Source organism: Leptinotarsa decemlineata, unplaced genomic scaffold, assembly GCF_025532065.1.
Source record: "Leptinotarsa decemlineata unplaced genomic scaffold, Ldec_3_MD MMD2_tig00026340_RagTag_RagTag, whole genome shotgun sequence".
NCBI lineage: Eukaryota > Metazoa > Arthropoda > Insecta > Coleoptera > Chrysomelidae > Leptinotarsa > Leptinotarsa decemlineata.
This window is the reverse complement of record NW_027412694.1, coordinates 12,945,293-12,968,848: the sequence shown is the minus strand read 5'-3', so window position 1 is coordinate 12,968,848 and position 23,556 is coordinate 12,945,293. Positions and strand designations below refer to the sequence as shown.

Here is a 23,556-nt window from a genome sequence, read left to right as displayed (position 1 = left end):
TTCTTAGTTCTCCAACTCTTCCTATTCACAAACCTAGTAGACAAGCTAATCCAGCCAAGGAGCAACTTATCACCTTCTCGAAAACAGGATATCTTGTAAATTCACTTTGCACCAAATTCTTGAGAAGCATTACCAGAAACTGCATCAGGAGAAAAAAACAAACACCCTTTCAGTAGATCAGCAAACGATTACACTCAAACAATGATTCGCCCAATCTAAAGGCGAAAAAGTCCCTATATGAATAGGTTGTTGAGGTCATTAAAGAGGAAATCTAGCACCTTATACATCCGACAACCCCAATACCAACCAGTCAACTGAAATCTAATCAGTGGCCTCCAAGTCAAGTTCTCACTAGATTGACGAGTCTGTCAACCTTGGAGTGGATAATTCTTCATAAGAAACCTAGGTCCTAGTAGCAGCGGATATACTATGCACCTGCCCTCCTGGCCGGATCACATTTTTAACGTTTGACACTCTTATCAATTGACTTGTAAGATCACTCACCAAATGAAGTAATCGGCTTCATTAAAAATCTGGATTCATTTGCTTGGGTGGTGAGCCACAATTATAATCTGACAACATCGATTGACTTATTCAGGGTGACACATTTTAACCGGATTGCACTGTATACTAACCCTGTTCAAAAAATAAGGTGAATTTTAATATATATATATATATATATATATATATATATATATATATATATATATATATATATATATATATATATATATATATATATATATTCACTTTCTTTTTTGTCCCCTTCAAACTAGTCTCCCTCAGATATAATACACTTGTGCCAGCGATTTTTCCAATCCTCAAAGCAGTTCTGATATGCACTTGAGCCCTCTCAGCGATTCGGATTGTATCTCTTCAATCGTCCCAAAACGCCGTCCTCTCATGGATATTTTCGAAATTTGGACAGGAAAAAGTCGCAGGGGGCCAAATCTGTTGAATACGGTGGCTAAAGCAATGACGTGTGAACAGGTGCATTATCGTGATGTTATCTTCATATTGCTTTTCCCATAATGTTGAAATAATACACCTTATTGACCGTTTGGTCGTACGGTCTTCGTATTGCTTCTCGCAAGTGGCGCATAGCTTCAACTTATTGACTGTACGACTATGTGGCAAGAACTCCTGAGGCATTACGCCACTGAAATCGAAGAAACCAGTGACCCAAACTTTGACATTTGATAGAACTAGGCGTGCTTTTTTGTCATAGCACTCCTGGGCTCTTTCATTGGGATAATTGGATTTTGGTTTCAATGTCATAACCATATACACAGTTATGACGTCATTAACAATTTCTAGCGATGCTCATGTTAAGGGTTTTTTAGTCAAATACAGCAATTTTGAAAAGGACTTCGTTGCCACCAGCTTCATGTTCAAAATTTCCGAAAAAATTTCATGGCATGAGCCAACAGAAACACCAACGTCCTCAGCAACTTCCCTAATAGTGATTCGACGATTCTCCATAACAGTTTTCTCACTTTCTCAATATTTTAATAGGTTGTTGATATGCTAGGGCGTCCAGGGCAAGCGTCGTCATTCACATTTTCTCGACCTTCTGTCCACTTGTAAAAAAAAATTCTAACTCAGAGTACAATCATCGTATGCCACTGTCAATATTTTGAGTGTTGAGCACCTGGAGTTTTATCACAACACCAAACCGTTACTTTTAACACCTCGACACGTGTTTCGATCATCTTCAAGAACCACATGTCGAGGTATTAAAATAACGGTTTGGTGTTGAGATGAAACTCCAGTAATATTCTTTACAAATCCTTTGGTCCATTTTTTTCGACAGCAAAAAATCGCCAGAACACTTGTAACTTTTATGTGTCTCACCAACAAACAAAACATGCTATACATCCGAAACTATTAACATATGTTCGAGACGAATCTACCAACATGAAAGAATGAAAAAATCGCTTATTGAATATACGTAGCGCGCGAAATTTGAAAACTCACCTTGTTTTTTTAAACAACCCCTCTGTAAAAGTACAGAGTAAACAATAATTACGTAATTTTCGAAGGTGCAAAATGTAATGTTTTTTTTCTTGTTCTCTATTTTACGAGTCACTTTTGATGAATTTAAACCAAAAATCATATACTAGATTTAATAAGAAACTAATTATACATTTAAACATTTATTGTACTTAATTTCCATATAATATATTTATTTTTTACAAATAATGGTCCTTTTTCTACTATCACAGATTAAAAAATCATCATTTTTAATAATAGTTTTGATTCAAAAATATCCTCTCGTGTTTTCTCGATCACTTCACTTCCGAAAACATGAGAGAAAACCTCTGAAACGCTCAAATAAAGACTAAACTGTAACAATTCCTTATGTCTGGTATGAAATAAACAATAAAAAATTCATTCACCCCATACCAGTTCTTATAGAAAATTTCAACATAGAAAACATCATTTTTATAACACTTTTTGGCAACTATACTCATACATTTACAGTATATTACATTATTTACAGAATATACAAGAAAATCACACCATGCATCTTAACTTTTTTTTCTGGCATTCCAAGTATTCATAAAGGTTGTGTTTGGGTTTTTTCATAATATCCACAATACAGCTTAAAATCTAACGAACAAGGATCACTACAAATTGAAATTGAATACAACAGCTATTGAGAATAATCTGTTCCCAGTGAAATGAATAAAAAAAATTAAACTTATGAAAATGAACTCCTCACTAGTCTCATGGGAAAAGGCTCCTTGGTTGAATTGAATTGAAGCAGATATAATTCACAAATCTATATGTTATCTTGACCAGAACTGTCCTCATGGCACTACCTTGTTGGGAATTGATTTTGAACGACAATTTCACACAAATCCTCACATAAGCAGAGATGCATATGCAAAACAATCACACACACACACACACCCACAGTTTTCCGATATCATTGATATAATTGATATTTGAAATCCTATCCACACCAGAACTATAGCACTAGCTGCGTTTTTTTTTAAATTTCGATATCAGAATGACCATTCCTATCATTTTTATGCTTTTTGATTCCTCTTCCAGTTACTACTTTTCATTCCATCTCAGTCGATAGAATCTCTGAAATGGAGTAATGGGGGAAGTCAAATCGAATCTTGCATAATCAGATAATCATCTCCTGATGACGCTAACATGGTTATCGAAACGCGTGTTAAGAGATTGTGTTATAGTTCTGGTGTAGGAAAAGTTTTTTTGAAACATTCATTAACGCCTACTGAACTACTTCTCTAACTGAAAAATTTTGTTCAACCTATTTCAATAACCTAGTTTGTCAATTTAACCAAAACGTTCTTCTAATTTTAACGTTGGCAACCTTGCAGTTCAAAAGAATACTTCCAGGGAATTCTAGATTTTGTTGGGAAGTTCTGAAGAATAGTTCTACAGTTGTAGCTACTTCGACCGGGAGCCAATTCTCTCAAGATCAGTATGGTGTTTCTTTCTCAGATGTCACGAGTGCAATTTAAAATCGGAAAACAATTCAATGGTCTGTAGTGCACAACTTGTACTCAAATCTCGAAAATTCACAAAAACATCTCATGCTATTATTAGTCCGAGCACATTCACAATCAGTTGCAAAAATAATTCATCTGTTTAAAAGCAACAACTCAAATTTTTTACTGATCTTGGTAACGGAATTTTGATTTTCATAGTTGAAGTTGTAGTTGTAAGCACTATTGCTAAAAAAATGAGAATTACAAACAAACAAAAATATTGAAAATAAAAATGTTCACTTTTTCCCAGTTGAAATTTCAAAAATTGTGATATTTTTCTAGAATTCAATAAATGTGATAAAATAAGATGAAACCTGCTATCTCCCATATTTTATGAATACACTTATTGTTTTATACAGGAGTATAACTTGTACTTGTACTTGAACATACATTATCAACTTTTCATAATTGTTTGAAAGTATGAATGAATCATATTTGTGAATCAACAGGAGAATACAATGTGTACAATTTTGAAAATATCGGATTTGGAAAAACTCATTGACAAACCCTGTATTCATACTCATTTTAGCTTACATTATAAATGTCAGTATGTCTACCAGAGATATTTTAAATACCAGTATTCCTAGTAGTGACTAGTAGAGGCCAATAAAAAAAAACTTCTAGCAATAGATAATATAGTTTTTGCGTTAATACTGTAGCCAAATTTTGCTCTCAGTTCGAATTTCCACCATCAATGACCAATCACAAAACGGCCAGATAAGCATAACCTTTGCAGTTTTAAATTCAATTTTAAAAATATATCATGAAAATATCTATTTCTATCTTTATGTCGTGGTTGTGTTCGGGTATTGGAACATGGTGCCGTAAGTAATACCTGCTGATCTCACTGCAGGTCTGGGAGGCAGCTGGGGCGTCCCTTGACCTGAGCCAGAATCTTTAATAATTCTCGGCGAGACACTAGGCGGTTGTGATGAAGTTGATGAAATACTGGAAAAATGCGGAAATGTTAAGAAAAAAATTGTTAAAAAAATTGTTAATTTCAAGTTTATCATATTCAAAAACATTCAGGACCAAAAATAGATGCTAACATTCATTAATCACAAAATATGTTGATTCAAGCACATCATGAATTATATATGCTAGAAACAAATAATGAAGAAAATAGAATTGAAAACTTTCTATGTTTTTTACCACTTTTTTTTGTAACTAACGTTACTGCAATTTCGTCCTATAAGGACATTTTCAAACTTATACATCAAACTAACAATGCTTTATTACATTAGCCTGACATGGGAAAAGCATATTGCGTACCTCTCGGGTAAACTTTCAAGAACTATCTATCTAATAAGGAATCTAGTAAATAGTGTATCTCATTATGTATTAATGACAGCTTACTATAGTCTTTTTCACTCAGCTATGTCATATGCTATACTAAATTGGGGCCACTCAACCCACGCATCCAAAGCATTTAGTTTACAGCGAAAATGCATCAGAATTATAGCCCACATAGGTTACCGGGAATGTTGTCGTCAAAAGTTTATGGAACTATGTATACTTACCTTGCCATGTGTCTACATATTGGAATGTCTATTGTATAAGAAACAAAATCAAAACATGTATGGTAGACATTGCGATTTACACAACTATTCTACTCGAAACAGTCAAAGAATTGTACAAAACTATTTGCGACTCTCCCGTACTAGAGACGGAACTAGCTATCATTGCATAAATATGTACAATGTCCTTCCAGAAGAAGTAAAAAACTTACCTTTCACACAGTTTAAGAACAAAATAAAACTATACCTAAAAAGAAAAGCGTTCTATAGCACTGAGGAGTACCTTCAAAATAATTTTAGGGACATGCATTAAATCACTTAATTCTTTTTAACAATGTCTGTGCATCATTTTTTTTTATATCTGTAAGTGTTAGTTGTCAAGTATACTGTTTATATGCATTTATTGTAAATTTTCATCTAATAACGTATTTTTTTTCTTTTCTTTTCGACTTTTCTAAATACTGCTGTATGTTAGCATCAATAAATGATTATTATTATTATTATTATATAGCACCACTGTATGTAATAATAGAGGTACTTGGCTTGATTGACTACCAGAATTTTGTTTACAAGTTACAATGCGGATATGCTAATTTTAAAACTGGTGAGTAAATTAAATTGATTTGATCATTTAACAGGTTGCACCCGCAATATTCATGTTTGTGAATTTCCAAGGATTCTAAATAATTGAGTTTGTAACCCTTCCTTGCATAGTGCAAAATTTCCATATCGTTTAGATTCGGGAACTTGTGGTTGCATGCCAAGGAATGGTTTGAAAACGTCCTTATAGGACGAAACTGCAGTAACGTTAGTTACAAATAAAAGTGTTAAAAACCATAGAAAGTGTTCAATTCTCTTTTTTTCATTATTTGTTTCTAGCATTTATAATTCATGATGTGCTTGAATGAAAATGTTTTGTGATCAATGAACGTTAGCAATGAATGTGGGACAATGTGGTCGAAATTTCCAAAAACGGTATGCTGAACATGAAAGGTCCTTCAGACTCTCATCACAATTTTACTCCTTCATACAATCGAGGAGAAACCAGAGTTCCTAAACCACTTACTATCTCAACATTGGGTTCTTCTTCTTCCTGAGTTATTTTGTATGATTTGATTATGTTATACAAAATCTCTAATTTGACCTGCTCTGCCGATGCTGTCTTCAAGGGATTTAGCCTCTCCTATCAAAGGCTCTTTCATCAGCGGCGTGAAATCAACATACTTTGGAAATATTTTCACAGGTTTTTCAATAGTTTTTTTTGCAATATTCCACCTCAGAATCTTTGGGAATGAGTTTATAATCTGTTTTGTAGCTGACTGATTCAAAACATACAGTTTTTGGTTCAGTTACTCCTCTAAATGTTTTTTTTGACCCATACTCTTACTTTACGAATATCATCATGCGAGGGTTTTTCCGGATTGGGCAAGGTTTCCACCTTCAGAATTTTCATGTATGATGGTTCTGGGTATCTTTCAAACATTCCTAGCTATTATTCGACCAACTCCAAAGTTCTTGAGATTTCCTACTATTTCCCATAGTGTCTTTCCTTTAAAATCAGTTGTTCTACCGATATATTCATATGGGATTTTTCGAATTTGGATTTTATTATTTCCCCAGTAATTTATTTGGTATTTATCATTAAAAAACTTTGGTTTCCATAGCCTCATGGGCTTATTGTGTTTTTCTCCCATCTTTTTCATGTCACCCATTCTACTTTCATAATCCGAAAGGTTGTTTCCCACCTTATGAATAAATTAACTCTACCAATTAGCTATATACCATAATACCACTTACCTGGTACCCCCATTGGGTTGAGTCGGGTGATGTGGAGGATGGGGATGAAGTGTGGCATGTCTTCTCATATGTAGTTGTGATGTATGAGTAGGGTTCAATCTAGGAAGCGTGCCATGTCCCATGACTGGCAGAGTATTGGCGAACGAGTGGTGAGAGTGCGGGTGCGAACCATGTGAACCAGGCGAGGGACCGGGTTCTCTTCTAGGCGGTAACGGTGGAGGAGAACAGTCTCGCAAAGAATTGTGGTTAGAGTTCGAGGGTAAAGAATTGTCTCTAGGTGGTAAGATAGGAGCATCAGGAGCCTGTTTCATCTGAAAAATTATATAGATACATTCACCACCAAATAATTGTTAAAATAGTGTTACTATGATTTTTCAAGTTGAAATTTACTCGCAGGCAAATTGCCAAAGCCAAGATAAAAGTTTGAGAATTTACATTCTACTGTGCATTTTGGTTAGATCATCATGAAATTTTTACTCATTTGAAAGTGAAGTTTTGAAGCTGTTCAATTTTGAAGATAAAGGCAGTTATTTCGATATTCATGGGAAAGAAAGTTTTTGGCTTTCTACTACTCCATCTTGATAGAGTATCAAGATCATCTATTTACCAGCATGTAAATGCATGAATAACATAATACAGTGAATACATGTAATGTATGGGATCAGTTGTCTAAAAACATAACAGCACTGTTTCATTTAGGATTTCCGCAACTTTGGTCTCCGGTTTTATCCAATTGCCTATTTTTCAATGAAGGCCAAATAGAAACAAAATACGATTGTCTTACTCATTTCTTGGTGAAGATGACGACGTGAACAAGGCCACTGTTATATTGTCAAAAATTTTACAGAGAGTATAAAAAATGTTAGAAATGAAAAAGCTCCTCCATAAAATTCTCCAAAATCACAAAAGGGTCTACTTAATAAGTCTTTCATTTATTACCGATTTGTTTAATATCTACAGTTTTAATATTTCTCTGTAAATGATTAAATTCCTTAAGACCATTATAACATAACATTGACCAGAATGAATAATGAGTTCTGTGTCTCTTCCTCATATATGTAAAAAGAGGATCAGGAAAATTGGATGTGACATGTTATACATCAGTGAAACTAAAAGGCCATTAAATGTTTGGATCGACATACAAAGTTGAAGAAAGCAGTATGTTAGGAGTAAACAACCCATCAACATGACATCAAGTGATCCAGTCTATATCATTTGTAATAGGAACACCGTTTTAAAAATTTTTAGGTTGTCTCAGAAGTTTTGTCCGTTGTAATGTCATGTGTTTTGGTAGCTCCATATCTCAATATTTCACTGTGTCGTGGTGTTTACTGATCGATAGAGAATTTTGTACTTTATACATTGGCACTGTTCATTTTTTCAAAGTTTCAATTTTTTACCAATTTTCAGTTATTTCGAGCGATTTTCTCTGCAAATGCAATTGAACTAAAGCACTGTCAAAACACCGCAAAATGATTTGGGCATTTAGCAATAATAGTTTAAATGTCTCGAAGATAAGCCCCGAAATGGTCGACCTATAATAATCCAGGACGAGGATTTGAGGGCCCTGGTGGAGACTGACCCATCACAAACGGTGCGTGAGATGGCGGAAAAACTGGGCGTCAGCTTCCATGCGGTTTTTGATTGTTGAAAATGTATTGGAAATGTCAAAAAGCTTGAAAAGGAGATGCCCCACGATTTGAACGATCGACAGAAATTGCTTTTAGGCAACCAAAAAAAAGTTGATCCTCTACGACAATAGGAGACGTTCAGAACAATGATAAGACTCCGATGAGCCATCCAGGCTCCTTCCGAAGGCGAAAACCCACTAAAAAAAGACCATGGTTACTGTATATCACTGCCTGAGCCACTGTGCATGCCGTTTTCGGCTAGTGCATTGGCTTGGGATGTGGGGGTTGAGCAAACCGGCCATCGGATGCCTGCTTCCACATAGCCCCACTGGATACGGAAATGACAGAATCACTTGTGGTTCTGTTATTCCCTAGCTGAATGGCATCCCAACGATGACCTAATACTAAGGTGTGTGTATCCGTGCCGAGAGGATGAATGACACTGAGCCTATCAGCTGCCCCTACAGAACCTTCGAGATACCGGGCGCCCTCTCGTCGTAGCATTGCCTTGTCACGGTAATGCGGAGCTCTGCCGTGATTGACCTTCTTTCCCTAGCTACTCGTGGGACTTTTATGGACAGAGTAAACTCAAAAATTCTTTCTGACGCTGAGTCTATAGAGGAGATGGATGTCGAGCTTATGACTCCAACTGACTGGCCTCCCTGTAAATTTAATTCAGGAGCGAGTCTACAGAGGAGATGGATGTCAAGTTTACGACTCCAACTGACCTCCCTGTAAATTTAGTTCTGGAGCGAGTCTACAGAGGAGATGGATGTCGAGTTTATGACTCCAACGGACCTCCCTCTAAAATTGGTTCAGTAGCGAGTCTACAGAGGAGATGGATGTCTAGTTTACAACTCCAACTGACCTCTCTGCAAATTTAGTTCAGGAGTAAGTCTATAGAGGAGATGGATGTCGAGTTTCCGACTCCAACTGACCTCCCTTGTAAATTTAGTTCAGGAGTAAGTCTACAGAGGAGATGGATATTGGGTTTACACCTCCAACTGACCTCCCTATAAATTTAGTTCAGGAGTGAGTCTACAGAGGAGATGGATGTCGAGTTTACAACTCCAACTGATCTCCCTGTAAATTTAGTTCAGGAGCGAGAGCTGCGGCGTAAGCAGAATCTGTCTCAGGTGGGGGAACAAACCCCCCATGAGCAGGTTAGCAATGATTCACCAAAACCAGAGACGAAAAAGCCCTGTACGGCTGAATCTAAGGCATCGTCAGGTGCAAAACCCTCATATGGGAAGATTGTCGTGGGTATCAAGGTGGGAATCTTGCAACTTGACTATCCGACTACCTCATTAACATAGCATATACTTTGTGCCTGCCTCGCTGGGGTCCGAATCAGTTATTTAGAGTTCGGCAGAGCTGTACTATTTTACCATCTGACCTGAAAGACTACTCACCATTCAAACTATTCGGCTTCGTTAAGAAGCTGGGTTTATTTGGCCGAATGTGAGTGGGTGTGAGCCACAATAAACCCTTGCGGGTTGCGGTGGAGGGTCGAATAGACCCACTCACCGTGGACCCAACCTAACCCATTGTGAGAAAATCGAAAAATATACCAAAAATTGCGTCAGCAACAGCCAGCACTGGTCAAGAGAAGAGGTCCGATCCTGCTTCACGACAACATCCGTCCGCACGTTTCACAAATCACCATACGAAAATTAAATGAATTGAGCGACTACAATCGTTTCGAGCATTTCGATACTTATCTAACCGGTAGAAAACCGCCTTCGTAGACTTCATCCGATCCCGAACACACAATTTTTATGTTGACGGAATTGATCAACTTGTTTTAAGTTGGCAAAAGTGCAGAATCAAATGGAGCTTACTTCGATCAAATTGATTAAGTATTCACTGAGATATTACAGTTTAAAGTAGACTCATGAAATGTATTAAAACTCTTGAAATGACCCAATATTTTAATGGATCCATATAGATATACTACGAGTTTTCATACAGATAATTATTGATAATATCAAGTGGTGGTTCAGTTATTTCAATTTGTGTGAAAAACCTACCGATATTTATGAACTTTCCCATTTGTTGACATAAAAATTTATTTTATCAGACCGAAATTTCATTAACATTCTGAATTTCATAAAATGTTTTTTTTTAACTACTTCTTACTTGCTGTGGCGAACTGATTTCCGGACTGTCCCTTCTTCTCCTTGGAGGCAGAGGAGGCGGTGGAGGAGGTGGAGTTGGTGGAAGGCGGGGGCTGATCGGTTCACAAGGTATGTGTGGTCCCGGCGAAGCTGGACTATGAGGGCCAGGACTATTTGGTCCACCTGTTGAACTTTGACTGTTGTGACTGTATCTCTGCGGCCTAGAATTATAAAATTTATATTTTTTTAAGCAACATACTGATGTTTCTTCATTTCTTGATAATCATGCTTGAATTACACAATATATGTTTGGTAGTTTAGATAGCACCATATGAAGAACACACTCCCATTTCTTTCAATACTTTGTTGGAAAGTGTGTAGTGATAATTGTAATTTGTCCACAGTTCATGTGTCAAAGTGTTTCCTTAGCTACAAAACAATCTAATCAAATAGTTATTTTTTGTTGACAGAACTGCTTTAATTCAAGTAAAAAATATAATCCATCTGGTTAACTTTTTTCTGCTTATATTTGAGACTCAATTTTTTTGCAAGCTGAGAACCCAAATCAAAAAAAGAGCCGTAGGTGTTTTGATTTTTTGGGGGCAACATAGCCGCTGTCTGCTGCAAATGTCATATGCCTCACAAATTCAAATTGTGACTAATTCGGCATTTCTTCAATTTCATCATGTGAATTTTATAGTGAATACTGGAAGTGTTTTTTTAAACCGGATTTCTGGCCATATACTTACTTCCAAATAGCAATTATCATACAACATTTTGTGTAAACAAATTACTTTGTGGTATTAGTTTTATGCCTTGTGAACTCAATTATGGTTTTCCTATTGGTAAATGAATAAACGTGCTAGTTATTGTACATTCTCATCTTGCACAAGTTTCTAAGGGTTGTCATTCACAAGAAGGTGACAGCTGATTAACAAAAAAACAGATTTGAAACAATTTTTCAAAAGATTAATAATTTGGTCTTCAGAACTCAGTGACTTTCAATTCTCTAGATCTCAAGAAATTCAGCAGCTGAACTGTGCCATTTTCTCTCAAACATTGATAATACTTACAAATGTTGTGGTGCCACAGCTATGGAGTCAGCTCTAGGTGGTCGATATGTGGTGGACATTATAGAACTGACACTCGGACTTCTAGTATGGTTAAACCAGCTTATAATGGGATTAGATCCTGCAGGGGAAACAGGACTCAGCGTTGGACTATTTTGGCCTGTTCCCAATTGAACCTGTATTGAAATTGTATTAGAAATTACCAGGTTAATAAATACAGTGTTACTTCAGAAGACATAAACTCAAACCTAATTTTGATTGTCAAGATTTGTACACCAGGGATTCATATACCAAATGGCTGATTAATAAATCAATTACATGATTCAACGTTTCAGAATTAAAAATATGACTTAAAAATACTACTTCTATTTTTTAAAGACACTTCATTCAACTATTACGATTATTTCACTTATATTGAGCATTTTCTTACAGTAATTCATCAAATAACCGTTTTCAAAAAAAATACCAAAGATGTGTCCACTTCTCAAGTCATATAACCAATGGGGAATGTTCCTCCTGGCGAAAATCAAGTAGTTTTCATAAAAGAGCTCTAAAACAACGCATTTTAAACTTATCATTCCAACGTTTTTCTTTAAAAAAATATTTGAATACTTAAAAAAGAGGAATGAAATAATGCATTCAACATTTAAAAGGATTCTTTTCTATTTCACCATTTGGCAACATCGGTTATAGCTAATAAAGAACAATGAATCTATTACCTGTATGAGAGAAACAAAGATGACATATTTCAGAGGCGTGCTGTTCTGTTTACTTATGTTCCGAGACATTCTGTGATATGACATTTTGTGCACCTAACCTATCTTCCTCTATATAAATAAATAACAAAACAACTGTTGTTTATGTGGCTTGTGGAGGTGGTATTGAACTATAATTTATATTTTGCCTTAATTGTTGACTTATAAAGATAATTTTCCTTTTTTAAAATAGAATATCTAGGTACGTATAAATTATTTCAATTTGATATAGGCGCTGTTGCCAATATGTGAATTAGAAACAAATCCCTTTAAAAATTAAAACCTAACATTTGAAACATCAATTTGAATACTATTTAAAGTGAATTTGAAAAACTCATGAAATAAACTCAACTTCATTTTGTTCAAACTTGCATTTGCTGTAATAACCCAAATTGAGGAACATTCCCCATTCTCCAATCAAAGATCAATTCTCCAATCAAAGATCATCACATTGATTCTAGTAATTTGATTATAGACATAAAAAATCTGCTTCTACAACTTTATATCTCTTTATAACAAATTGTCAGTTTTTGAAGAATATTTATGCCAAATCGAGGCAAAAACAAAGGCACACTTACTAGAAAACTGTTTTTATTCTATCGAGTTTTTGTCACAGCAATTATGTTTGTTTATCTTCATTTTATTGCAATCTTCAATGTTGACTTATCTTTCAATTTATACGAATCTTTTATTTTATTAGGTGTATCATCTTTCTATGACAATGTCAACATCATATGGATTCTTTATAAAAATAACATACACAAAAAAAAGAATTGGTTTCCAATGCGACGTAGGTAGATTTGAGCCCAACAGTTAACAGGAGTGTCTGCTTGTCATTTCACTCTAGTGAAATAATAGTAATAGATGAGTAAAGTTTCATTGAACAACATAAATACTAGTGAATTTCTGGATCATTGAAATAATATTTCATCAATTTGTCACAACTGAAAAAAAAAAATTCAATATGAAACATATTCAATTTACTACTCACATAAGAATTGTCAGTGAAAATCAGGCTAAAAATTTGGCAGCAGTGCCAACCTAATTAATAGAATTTCCAATTACTGCACATGCTCATTTACAAAGAAAGCGGAAATGATGTTCAAGAAATATTTCATGAAATTCAGTTTCTCTGGTTTTTAGCTGTGGTCTGCATGTTTTCATGACTGATGTTTATTCTACCACTGCAGTAGACATTATCAAGTACTCGAGTTGTTCTCAACGCAAAAACTACAATGTTAGAATTTGTCTCCGGTTTTATATTAGTATAGGTGCCCTTGGCTTCGTTTCTCTAGATTGGATTACCTAACCTTGTCTGTGTACAATAAAGGACAGGTAGCCAGATTTTATTACTGTTCATTGCTAATTCTTTTCTATTGAAATTGTCCATGTTTCTAAATTTCCATCTCCTCTCTATATATTCTTGGATAGTGATTTTCAGTTATATTGAATATTTGTTCATCTTCAAATAAGATAATATGACTGCTTTCTTTGAGAGCTTGTTCGGCTATAGCTGATTTGGCAATTCACCCGAGGCAACAATTTCTCTTATGTTCAGAGAGAACGATACCTATACTTCTCCAATGTAAACCGACCTGCAGATACAAGGGATCCGGTATACCACGGATATTGCTAAAGGCTCTCTGTAGTCCTTAGCTGACCTTAGACTCTTCCTGATAGTTTTTTTTTGTCAATAAAAATAGGCAATGAACATTAGTAAAATCTGGCTAGCTATTCTCAATTGTACACTAACAAGATAATTTAATCCAATTAAGAAAAACTAAGCCACTTATGATGATATAAAAAAGAAGACAAATTCCAAAGTTGTAGTTTCTGCATTGAGAACTCATTACCTTTGACAATGTCTTTTGCAGAAGTAGACGCGACGTTCATAAAAACATGCAGACCATGGTCAAAAAACCTGGATTTCCGGCCTTGAAAGTTTACCCTCTTTCATAAATTATTCTACTCACCGATGCAAAAACACTGAAATCATTGTCTGATTTGGACGAACTTTCACTTTTTGATTCATCACTCTTCAATGTTGTATTATATGCTTGATTTACTGTATTAGCAATAGTACTAGGTATATTCTTTCCTGTTTTGATAGTCTTGATTCCAGGACTCTTCAAACTCAAATTTGGCCATTTCCTGGGAAACCTAGGTACGATCTTGCATCCTTTCGGCTCAATTTCGTGAGATTTTTTCCACAAATAATTGCTAATATCGTTGTCATTCATATCACCAAAAGGATTTAAATTTTCGAGGAAATTCTGAAAAATATGAAAAAAAGATTTATTGCAATGATCCAGATTTGAATATTATGTTACCGGTCCGCCCATTTTTTTCTGATACTCTTTAACAATGTATTCAACTGGAAAATATTGAAACTTACAAACTTACCATAATGCTCTGTTCCTTGCTAAAACAATAAGGCTGATTTTGATATTGCTGTATTTCTCCGGTGATTTCAGCAACTTTCCTACGTTTGAAAAAGTTGATAAGCTGTGTATTGGGAAGGAAATCCGGGTTGCCCTCCTCAATGTGTAAAATATTTGTCAAATACATGCCCAAAAAAGGAACACAGGGTGGATTTATCGAACGCAATTTTTCTTGATATTTTTTGAAATGATCATCTGATCTAAATTCTTCTAAAGTCTTGCGAATCTGCTGATTCAAAGCCTAAGAGCCAGAAAAAATATTTATACAAGAAAAAGTAACTTCAAAGCATACTTACACCAAAGGTGAATTTCAGTCTGTAAACTGAAGCAGAGTTAGTAGCCGATACAATTGCCAGAACTCCATTGAAATTATTTATATCATTTAAAGCTATCATTATCTCTATTATCCTATTCAGAATCGCCACCCTTTCGTCAGAGTTCTCCGCTTCAACAATGTTCTTTTCCAACCACCTTGTGAACTAAAAAAATTAAAATTAAATGAAGAAATGAATTATTAAAGGTAAAGTAAATTGTCTTCATTTTTACTGGCGGAGCTTTCCTTACGCTACCCTTCCACTCAACCAGCATTAGGTACATATTACACGTACGAGGTCTGATAAAAAAATAAGGTAAGGTTTTAATTTTTCTCAAAAAATATGTATTCATCAATTTCAATTTTGTCCACTTCAAAGTAGATCCCCTCATATTCAATACACTTGTGGCAGCGTTTTTTCCAATCCGCGAAACAGTTCTGATCTGTATTTTTTGGTATGTCCTTGAGCTCTCTCAGCAATTCATTTTTATCTCCTCAATCGTCGCAAAGCGCCGTCCACTCATAGGTCTCTTCAATCTTGGGAACAGGAAAAAGTCGCAGGGGGTCAAATCTGGTGAATACAGTGGCTGAGGCATGATTACCATGTTGTTTTTGGCCAAAAAGTACGAACAAGCAATGATGAGTGAGCAGGTGCATTTTCATGACGCAAAAGCCATAACTTGTTTTTCCACAATACTGGACGTTCTCTTCGTACTGCTTCTCGCAAGCGGCACATAACTTCAAGATAACACTCCCACACGACTAAGTGGCAACAACTCCTGGTGCACTACGCCACGGTAATCAAAGAAAACAGAGAGCAAAACCTTGATTTGATTGAACTTGGCGTGATTTTTTTTGTCTTGGCTCTCCTGGACTCTTCCATTGTCATAACCATATACCAATGATTTGTCGCTAGTTATGACCCTTTTAAGCAAATCTGAATCTCCATGACGTTTTTTTGGTCAAAATTGGAACGAACTTCGCTGGCACACGCTTCATGTCCCAAAATTTCCGAAAAAACTTCTCTAATAGTGATTCAACGATTCTCCATAACAATTTTCTTCACTTTCTCAACATTTTCATCGATTGTTGATGTTCTTGGACGTCTTAGGCGAGCGTCATCAGATCTTCTCGACCTTCTGTGAAAAGCTTGTACCACTTGTAAACATTTTTCTGACTCGAGTACCATCACCGTATGCCACTGTCAACATTTCGAGTGTTTTTGAGCACTCAACTTCATTTTTTACACAAAATTTTATGCAAATTCTTTGATTAATTTTTTCCATATCAGATGATCGCTGAACATGCAAAACACTTCTAACTTTTATGTCTCCCACCAACAAACTGAACATGCTAAACAGCTGAAACTGTGAACAATGTTCGAGACGAGTGTTCCAACATAAAAAATCGCTAATCAAATGTACGTAGCCCGCGAAATTTGAACATTCACCTTACTTTTCGAACAGACCTCGTATATATATATATATATATATATATATCGAAAATGATAGCAGCTTGATATGTGAATGATTTTTCATAAAAAACAGTGGAATGTTTGGGTGTGGTGAAGTGGTGACACTTCTTTTTTTTTTAATTTTATTTATTGAATTAGGATTTTCTAATATACAGGTTAGCTAACTTAAAATATAATATAATTGACAAAATTTATATAAATAATACATTTTTATATACGTACATAATTTTAACTGAACAAAAAAGAATTTTTCAATTTCCATCATGAATATATTTTAACAGTTCGCTCTTGAAAATCTTTAATGATTGAGTAGATTTAATTGAATCAGGTAAATCATTGAATCGGACAAAACCTTGAAAAAATAAACTGCTCATACTATTTCTTGTACTTGTTCTATTTATATGAATGTGACTGTTGTGCCTAGTAGAATGGTGATGAATGTCGTTATTGAAAGTTATTAATGATAGCAAGTATGGTGGGGTCATTTTATTTAATATTTTATATATGAAAACCACGGAACAATAGAATAATCTTTTGGATACTGAGAGCCATTGTAGAGCAGATAGCATGGTAGAAATTGGTGTATACCTATTACATTATAAAATTATTCTCATTCCTCGATTTTGTAGTTTTTATATTTGTTGCACTTTGTTCAAATTAAAAGAGAATAAAATAGATGCACATTAGTCAAAAAGGGGTTGGATTATTGATTTATGTGTCATAATTTTTGTATCTGTTGATAAGTTATTGGCGATTCTTGAGAAAAAATTTAATTTTTTTGCAATCTTTTTTTCAATATATTTGAAGTGGTTGTCGAATGATAAGCAATTATCAAGTTGAAATCCCAAATACTTCACTGATGTTACTATTTCTATACGTTCATCTTCAATTTTTATATTTATGTTGTTTGTATTTATTTGATTATATTTGAATTTAGTAGTAATTATCATTGCTTTTGTTTTTTTAAGGATAAGTTTCATTTTATTGGTTTTCAGATATTTTTCTACTTTCTCTAGAACTTTATTCATTCTGACAACAGTTTCTTCTGAATTTACTCCAGTACAGGCCAATAAGGTATCATTTGCAAATAAGTTGATGAACGCACAGTCTGTAAATAATTGAATATCATTCAGATACAGAATGAATAATAAGGGACCAAGCACACTACCTTGTGGCACTCCTGTGTGATTTGTTATATATGATGAGAAATAATCGTTCACACGTACTCTCTGTTTCCTATTTGATAAATAATTACTTATCCATTCATAAACCATTCATAAACCATTCATTGGATTCAAAGTTACTTATTCAACAGAAGACAAAAAACTAAATTTGGAAAAGAATTGTCAGATGAACTTATAATTGAGAGTGGCATACCCCAGGGTAGTGTGTTAGGTCCATTGCTTTTTATTATTTACCTAAATGATATTAATCACATATCTGGATCACACTGTATAAATCTTTTTGCAGATGATACATTGGTTTATTGTATACATGAAAATTTGGATCAGGCAATTGTTGAAATGAATAGGTCTTTAAATAGCATTGAAACATATTTATTTATTAATAAACTGAAACTAAATGTCAATAAAACAAAAAGTATGATTTTGACATCATCTTATAAGTATGATCAAATTGTTTGGGCAAATGCTGTTATAAATATTAATAATGTTAGCATTGAAATTGTGACTGAAATAAAATATTTGGGTTTCATAATTGATAAAAATTTAAAACTAAATAGTCATGCTGATTTTATTTGTAAAAAAATATCTAAGAAACTTTTTTTTCTCTCTCGTATATGTAAAAAAGTGTCTATGTATGCTAGGTTGACTATTTTTAAAAGCCTAATACAACCTCATTTTGATTATTGTACTACATTACTTTTTCTACTTGGTAAAAATAAAATAGCGCAATTGCAAAAGCTTCAAAATCGGGGCATGCGATTAATATTGGGATGTAGCCGTTACTCAGCAATTAAATCAATGTTACAGTGTCTAAACTGGTTTTCAGTTGAAGAACGTATATTATATATGACTATGATCTTTATATTTAAGCTGCATAAAGGATTGCTACCCAATTACTTTCAAAAATTCTTATTGAGAAATAATGAAGTTCATGATTACAATACGAGAAGAAATAACAATTTTTACATTAATAAAACTAACACTAAATTTGGAATGAATAGTATATTTCATAAAGGCTTAAACGAATTTAATAAACTACCACAATTTGTAAAAGAATCTAATTCAATAAACCAATTTAAGTCATCATTAAAGAAGTATATTAGTGACAGCTCATTATGATATTTGTAATTTTTTTTTTATTTTTTAATGTGAACTAACCTAATAACCTAATAATCTATAGATATGTATGTATATTTGGTTTTCCTTGAAAGGTACTTTAAAATGTTACTATATTTACATAGTTAAGGTCGTGAGATATTTTTGAATTTGTAATTTTTCTTTTTTTTTGTATATTAGGCTTGCCTACTTAATAAATAAATACAATACAAATACAATCCCCTCAATCCCATATCTTCTCAGCTTCTGAAGCAAAATACTTCTATCAATCGTTTCAAAGGCTCTTTTGAAATTTAAAAAGACAGCTACAACATATTTACCTTTATCTGTTTCATTAGTAAATTTAGTTAACGATAACTGTAGTGCTGTTTCGCAAGAATGTTTTTTTCGAAAACCAGATTGATTGCTAAACATGATTTGATTTTTGTCAATAAACTCTAATAATTGATTATATACTGCTATTTCTAAAACTTTCTCTATTGGCGGTAAGGTATTAATAGGTCTAAATTCACTTGCTTTTATAGTGTTTGTAACTTTAGGTATGGGTATAATGGTACTTATTTTTAATAATTCGACCAATTGACCATTCTGGAGCGATGTATCTACTATGAATTTGATAACGTGGAGTGAGCTTTTGTGCCAAATCTTCTGGTATTTTATTGAAAAATTGTTTAAAAAGAAAAAATAATTGATGCAATTCTCACTAATTATGCATATTCAACCATCGGATGTCATTAATATGAGGTGTCACTTTTATAGAAATATAAATAGATTTATTAGTTCATGGGACAACCAAGTCATCTCTTCCTCTTGTATCATATTTGTGTATCTGATGGTTATATGTAATTAATTCATTGAAGTAATGTGGTGCTTTTCCAGTGAGTATTTAAAATATGAATATCATAGAAAAATATTGTAATCTACTGTCATCCAAATTCAGATTATATTATTAATCATTGATAATATAGGAATATATTTATGGCATTTTAATAACAAATGCATTTCTCTGTTTTATAAACAGTCAAATTAGATTGGAATGATAGTTGTCTACTAATTCTAGTAAAGAAAAACAGTTTTTTAGAAGTTTTATTACACATATACTGGAAATATTTTTTCAAGTTCAAAGTATTATCAACGATGAAGCCCAGGTATTTGAATTCTTCCACAATTTCAATAGTTTCGCCGTATTAACAAAGTTGATATCAATTAAGTTACATTGATATTGAGTTGTCAATATCATAGCTTTTTTCTATATCCCATATAACATATATACAGAGTACAAGCATTTTGGACTTTCTGTATCCTAGAGCGAGCCAGATGATCAAGACAAGAGCCATAAACAACATCATAACAGTTGAATATTAATGATTCACTTAGTGTGATATTAATTTTTCATTGAATTAATGCCTATTGCAGTATAATTTTCTCAGTATAGCTTAAGAGCATCCTATTAGATATATGTTTTATAAATTCAAAATTGTGATCAATTATCAATCCTAAGCATTTTACTGTATCACTGTAAATCAAAATTTGATATACTATCTATGATGTAAAGATATATTATCTATAGCCCTTTGACGATCTTAATTATTTTCAAAAATTGTAACTGTTGATTTGGTAGGATTGATGGTGAGTGAATGATCTTTGAATATTTCAACTAATATTTTATATATTAATTCGGATAATTTTTTAGCTACTCTCGATGTCATCACTGAAAAATAAATTGGTGTCACTGGCGTGTGTTTGCATTTGAAATTTATTCAGAACATTTGAGAAATCTGAAGTGTATAGTGAAGAGAAGGGAAGCAAATACTGATTCCTAGGAAGCTTAACAACGTAATGAAATACATGATCTACACATCTTTATTTAGAGTTAATTTTTGAAATTAATTGCTTCCTTCCTTCCTTTGGAAGGTTCCCAAATTTTTTGCATAAAGATGGAGAAGTAGAAAGCCAAAACCTTTCTTTCCCAGAAATACTTACATTTGTAGTGTGTTTTATGATTTTCAAGAGATTCGGGCTGGTCATGTCTTTGTTTTTCTTGGTCCACACGGCTCCAACTAGTTCTGAAGGTTTAATGGTTCTAAAAAGATCAAATTCAAGGATAGTAAGTTGTCTAGCTATCTCTACCGGATGTAATGTCAGAATTCCATACTCCTCTTCTGTGCAAATTATATGCCTTTCAATTGGTGGGGGTGGTTCGTCAAATGCAAACTTGATGTGCCTTTGGTTATCATTCTCCATCTGAAAAGCATTCATTTTACTATGCAAAACTAAATATTTTCTTCTGGTGTTTACCTTCCTTTGTACTATTTTTATAACACTGTCAACCCATTTCTTCATGCTCTTGCCATTTACAGAGTCCAAAAAGTTTTGTAGATTAACTAGAAGTGATGCATCTCTTTCGAAATCATAGAAATGATGATCCACCCAATGGCGCAAAACATTCAACACCCTGAAGTAAAAACGAGTTTCAAAAATACATCACACTAGCAGCTACTGATAATGGTATCATATTTTGAGTTAACCAAGTTCATTATCAACTAATTAATAATCATGGATGCAGTACTAATAACTTTTATGCAGTTTGAAAAAATCATTCTCCAAATTCAAACATAAAATTTCTGGAGCAACTCTCAGAAGTCTTCAATAGACATGTATGAGCTACAAAAAGATGAAGATGCTATTCATTATTCTTCCGGAAAAACGTTTAGAGAGCTATTCTACAGAGACGCTATTCCCTAAATAAAAGAGTTCTTTAATGTTCGAGGTGTGTTGAGTTGAACCTCGACGCGAAGGGCAGCTGTATTTTGTTGAGTATTTCTGATATAGCACTCTCAGGGGAATCAAGCCAGCTAAGGGATGCAAAAGAGAAACATGTTCCAAGCTACTGAAGTTATTTGTGCTGTTTAGGTCGTCAATCAGTCGGATGGCTCTTTTCTCGATAGAATGACAGCCTCAAGGTATACTTAAGAGTGAAGTTATTCGGAAACCGTGAGAGATGCAAAGTCGTTTGAGTTAGAAAAAATTCGCCCATTTTAGAACTTATTTGAATGAGGTTCTAAAATTTAGAGAATTGTGATTGGTTCCCGAAATATTCGGAAAGAACAGAAATTGGCCAAGCTGTACGAGATGACGTCTACAGATTTTTAATAGAGAGTTCTGTCTCCGAGAAACCACCAATTTTAATTTTTTATATAGACCAATGTCCTTATTAGTAAACTCTCTTGTAAAGTTGGTAGCAGTATATACTAATTCCTTGTCAGAAGCATCTAGTTTTACAATGGATAGGATGGAATATTCTTCTGTTTGTTTAAACAAAGTTTCCACCCAGCCTTTACCATGGACAGACGATAAAATTAACATTATTTTCTTTTTACATGCGTGTGTTGGTTTTTTATTAATTTCCAGTTTCTTTGGCTTAGACACCTTTGTAGGAGATGATGTTATTTCTCTAATGTAGTTTTTCCTTGTGCTTTTTAGTGGAGTCAATTCATTCCTCAGATGGACAATTTCGTTAGTGTGTGAAATGTTGTTCATTTCCAGCGATCTAATCGTGCTAAGCATCTCTAAATTTATTTCTAGGAGGTTCGCTAAGTCTCTAAACTGTTTGTGCAACTCATCTGTTTTGTGTCTTTTTCTTCTTCCAGCAATTCATTTATCTTTTTCACATCATTTATGCCTTCTCACATAGTTCACGTTCTCTCTGTTTATTTAAATAAATTTGTTCAGTTTCATTAGACTTCATCCTCAAATTCCAGGGTTAATTTTCTAGCATGCATGTAAACAACTTCTTTCTCTAATTCGTCTATCCTCCTCATTAATTCATTTATTTCAAGTTTCTCATCTTTCTTCTATTTGGTTTGAAGTTTCATCTCTTTGGATTACGTCTTTCTTCAATTTTTTAATATTATTCACCAGGATGTCTGCATTTTTTTCTTCTCTGAATCCTTCAGCTCGCATTTTAGGGAACAGTAAATTTTGAAACCACCAAGTTCTTTATACTTATTTCTTCGGTCCAAACAACTTGGATGAATAATGACCAAATATGTAATACAAAAAAGGTTTCCAAAGTCTTTCTTACAGCATTTGAATTAACCCTCCATTTGTGTAAATTTGTACGCCACTGGTGGGTGTTTGAATTACTTTAGAGCCAACAAAAACTCTCTATATCCGCACTTTGTACAGACAATAAATACTCACTTATCAGCGTTGTTACTTTGATTCAGGTATTATGCACAAAGTCTGTAATAACTGATCAATGAAGAATAATATCACTTTCAATTTTCTTGCAGTAGGTTCACTGTTCACTATACTTCGTTTTGATATACATTAGATATGAAAATATATTGTTACCACTAGAAACTCGCAGCTTTGTGGAGCAAAAAACATTCCGACCAACTTAGTCTATCTACTATATTGCCATGATTAACAGAGTAATGACGGTAACGACAGAGTAATGATGGTATATGTCAATATTAACACATACTGTTAACCCTTAACCTTATTTTACTAAAATAGATTCTTTCAAACTATTTTTTCGTAACTAAATATTAATAACCTTATAGGAAATCACTACTCGTTTTCTTTTCAATAGAAAAACAATCACAGACC

General features: G+C 33.8%; 1 protein-coding gene and 1 pseudogene across 2 annotated transcripts in view; both read right to left on the bottom strand.

Moving 5' to 3' along the window:
- Positions 1 to 2,140: 2,140 nt before the first annotated feature.
- Sos (Son of sevenless) overlaps positions 2,141 to 23,556 on the bottom strand; it is a 39,979-nt gene continuing 18,563 nt past the window's right edge. Inside the window, exons 11-19 of one of the 2 annotated variants that reach the window (XM_023158708.2) lie at positions 21,241 to 21,397; positions 20,926 to 21,186; positions 15,152 to 15,334; positions 14,818 to 15,096; positions 14,388 to 14,687; positions 11,663 to 11,835; positions 10,612 to 10,810; positions 6,842 to 7,152; positions 2,141 to 4,475 (exon numbers count right to left, since the gene is read on the bottom strand). In XM_023158708.2, coding sequence (XP_023014476.2) covers positions 4,313 to 4,475; positions 6,842 to 7,152; positions 10,612 to 10,810; positions 11,663 to 11,835; positions 14,388 to 14,687; positions 14,818 to 15,096; positions 15,152 to 15,334; positions 20,926 to 21,186; positions 21,241 to 21,397 — 2,026 coding nt within the window. In that variant the 3' untranslated portion in view covers positions 2,141 to 4,312. Of the gene's footprint in view, positions 4,476 to 6,841; positions 7,153 to 10,611; positions 10,811 to 11,662; positions 11,836 to 14,387; positions 14,688 to 14,817; positions 15,097 to 15,151; positions 15,335 to 20,925; positions 21,398 to 23,556 lie in introns of both variants that reach the window. The other variant, XM_023158707.2, reaches the window with a different exon arrangement.
- Positions 4,482 to 6,835, bottom strand: LOC111504204 (uncharacterized; annotated as a pseudogene).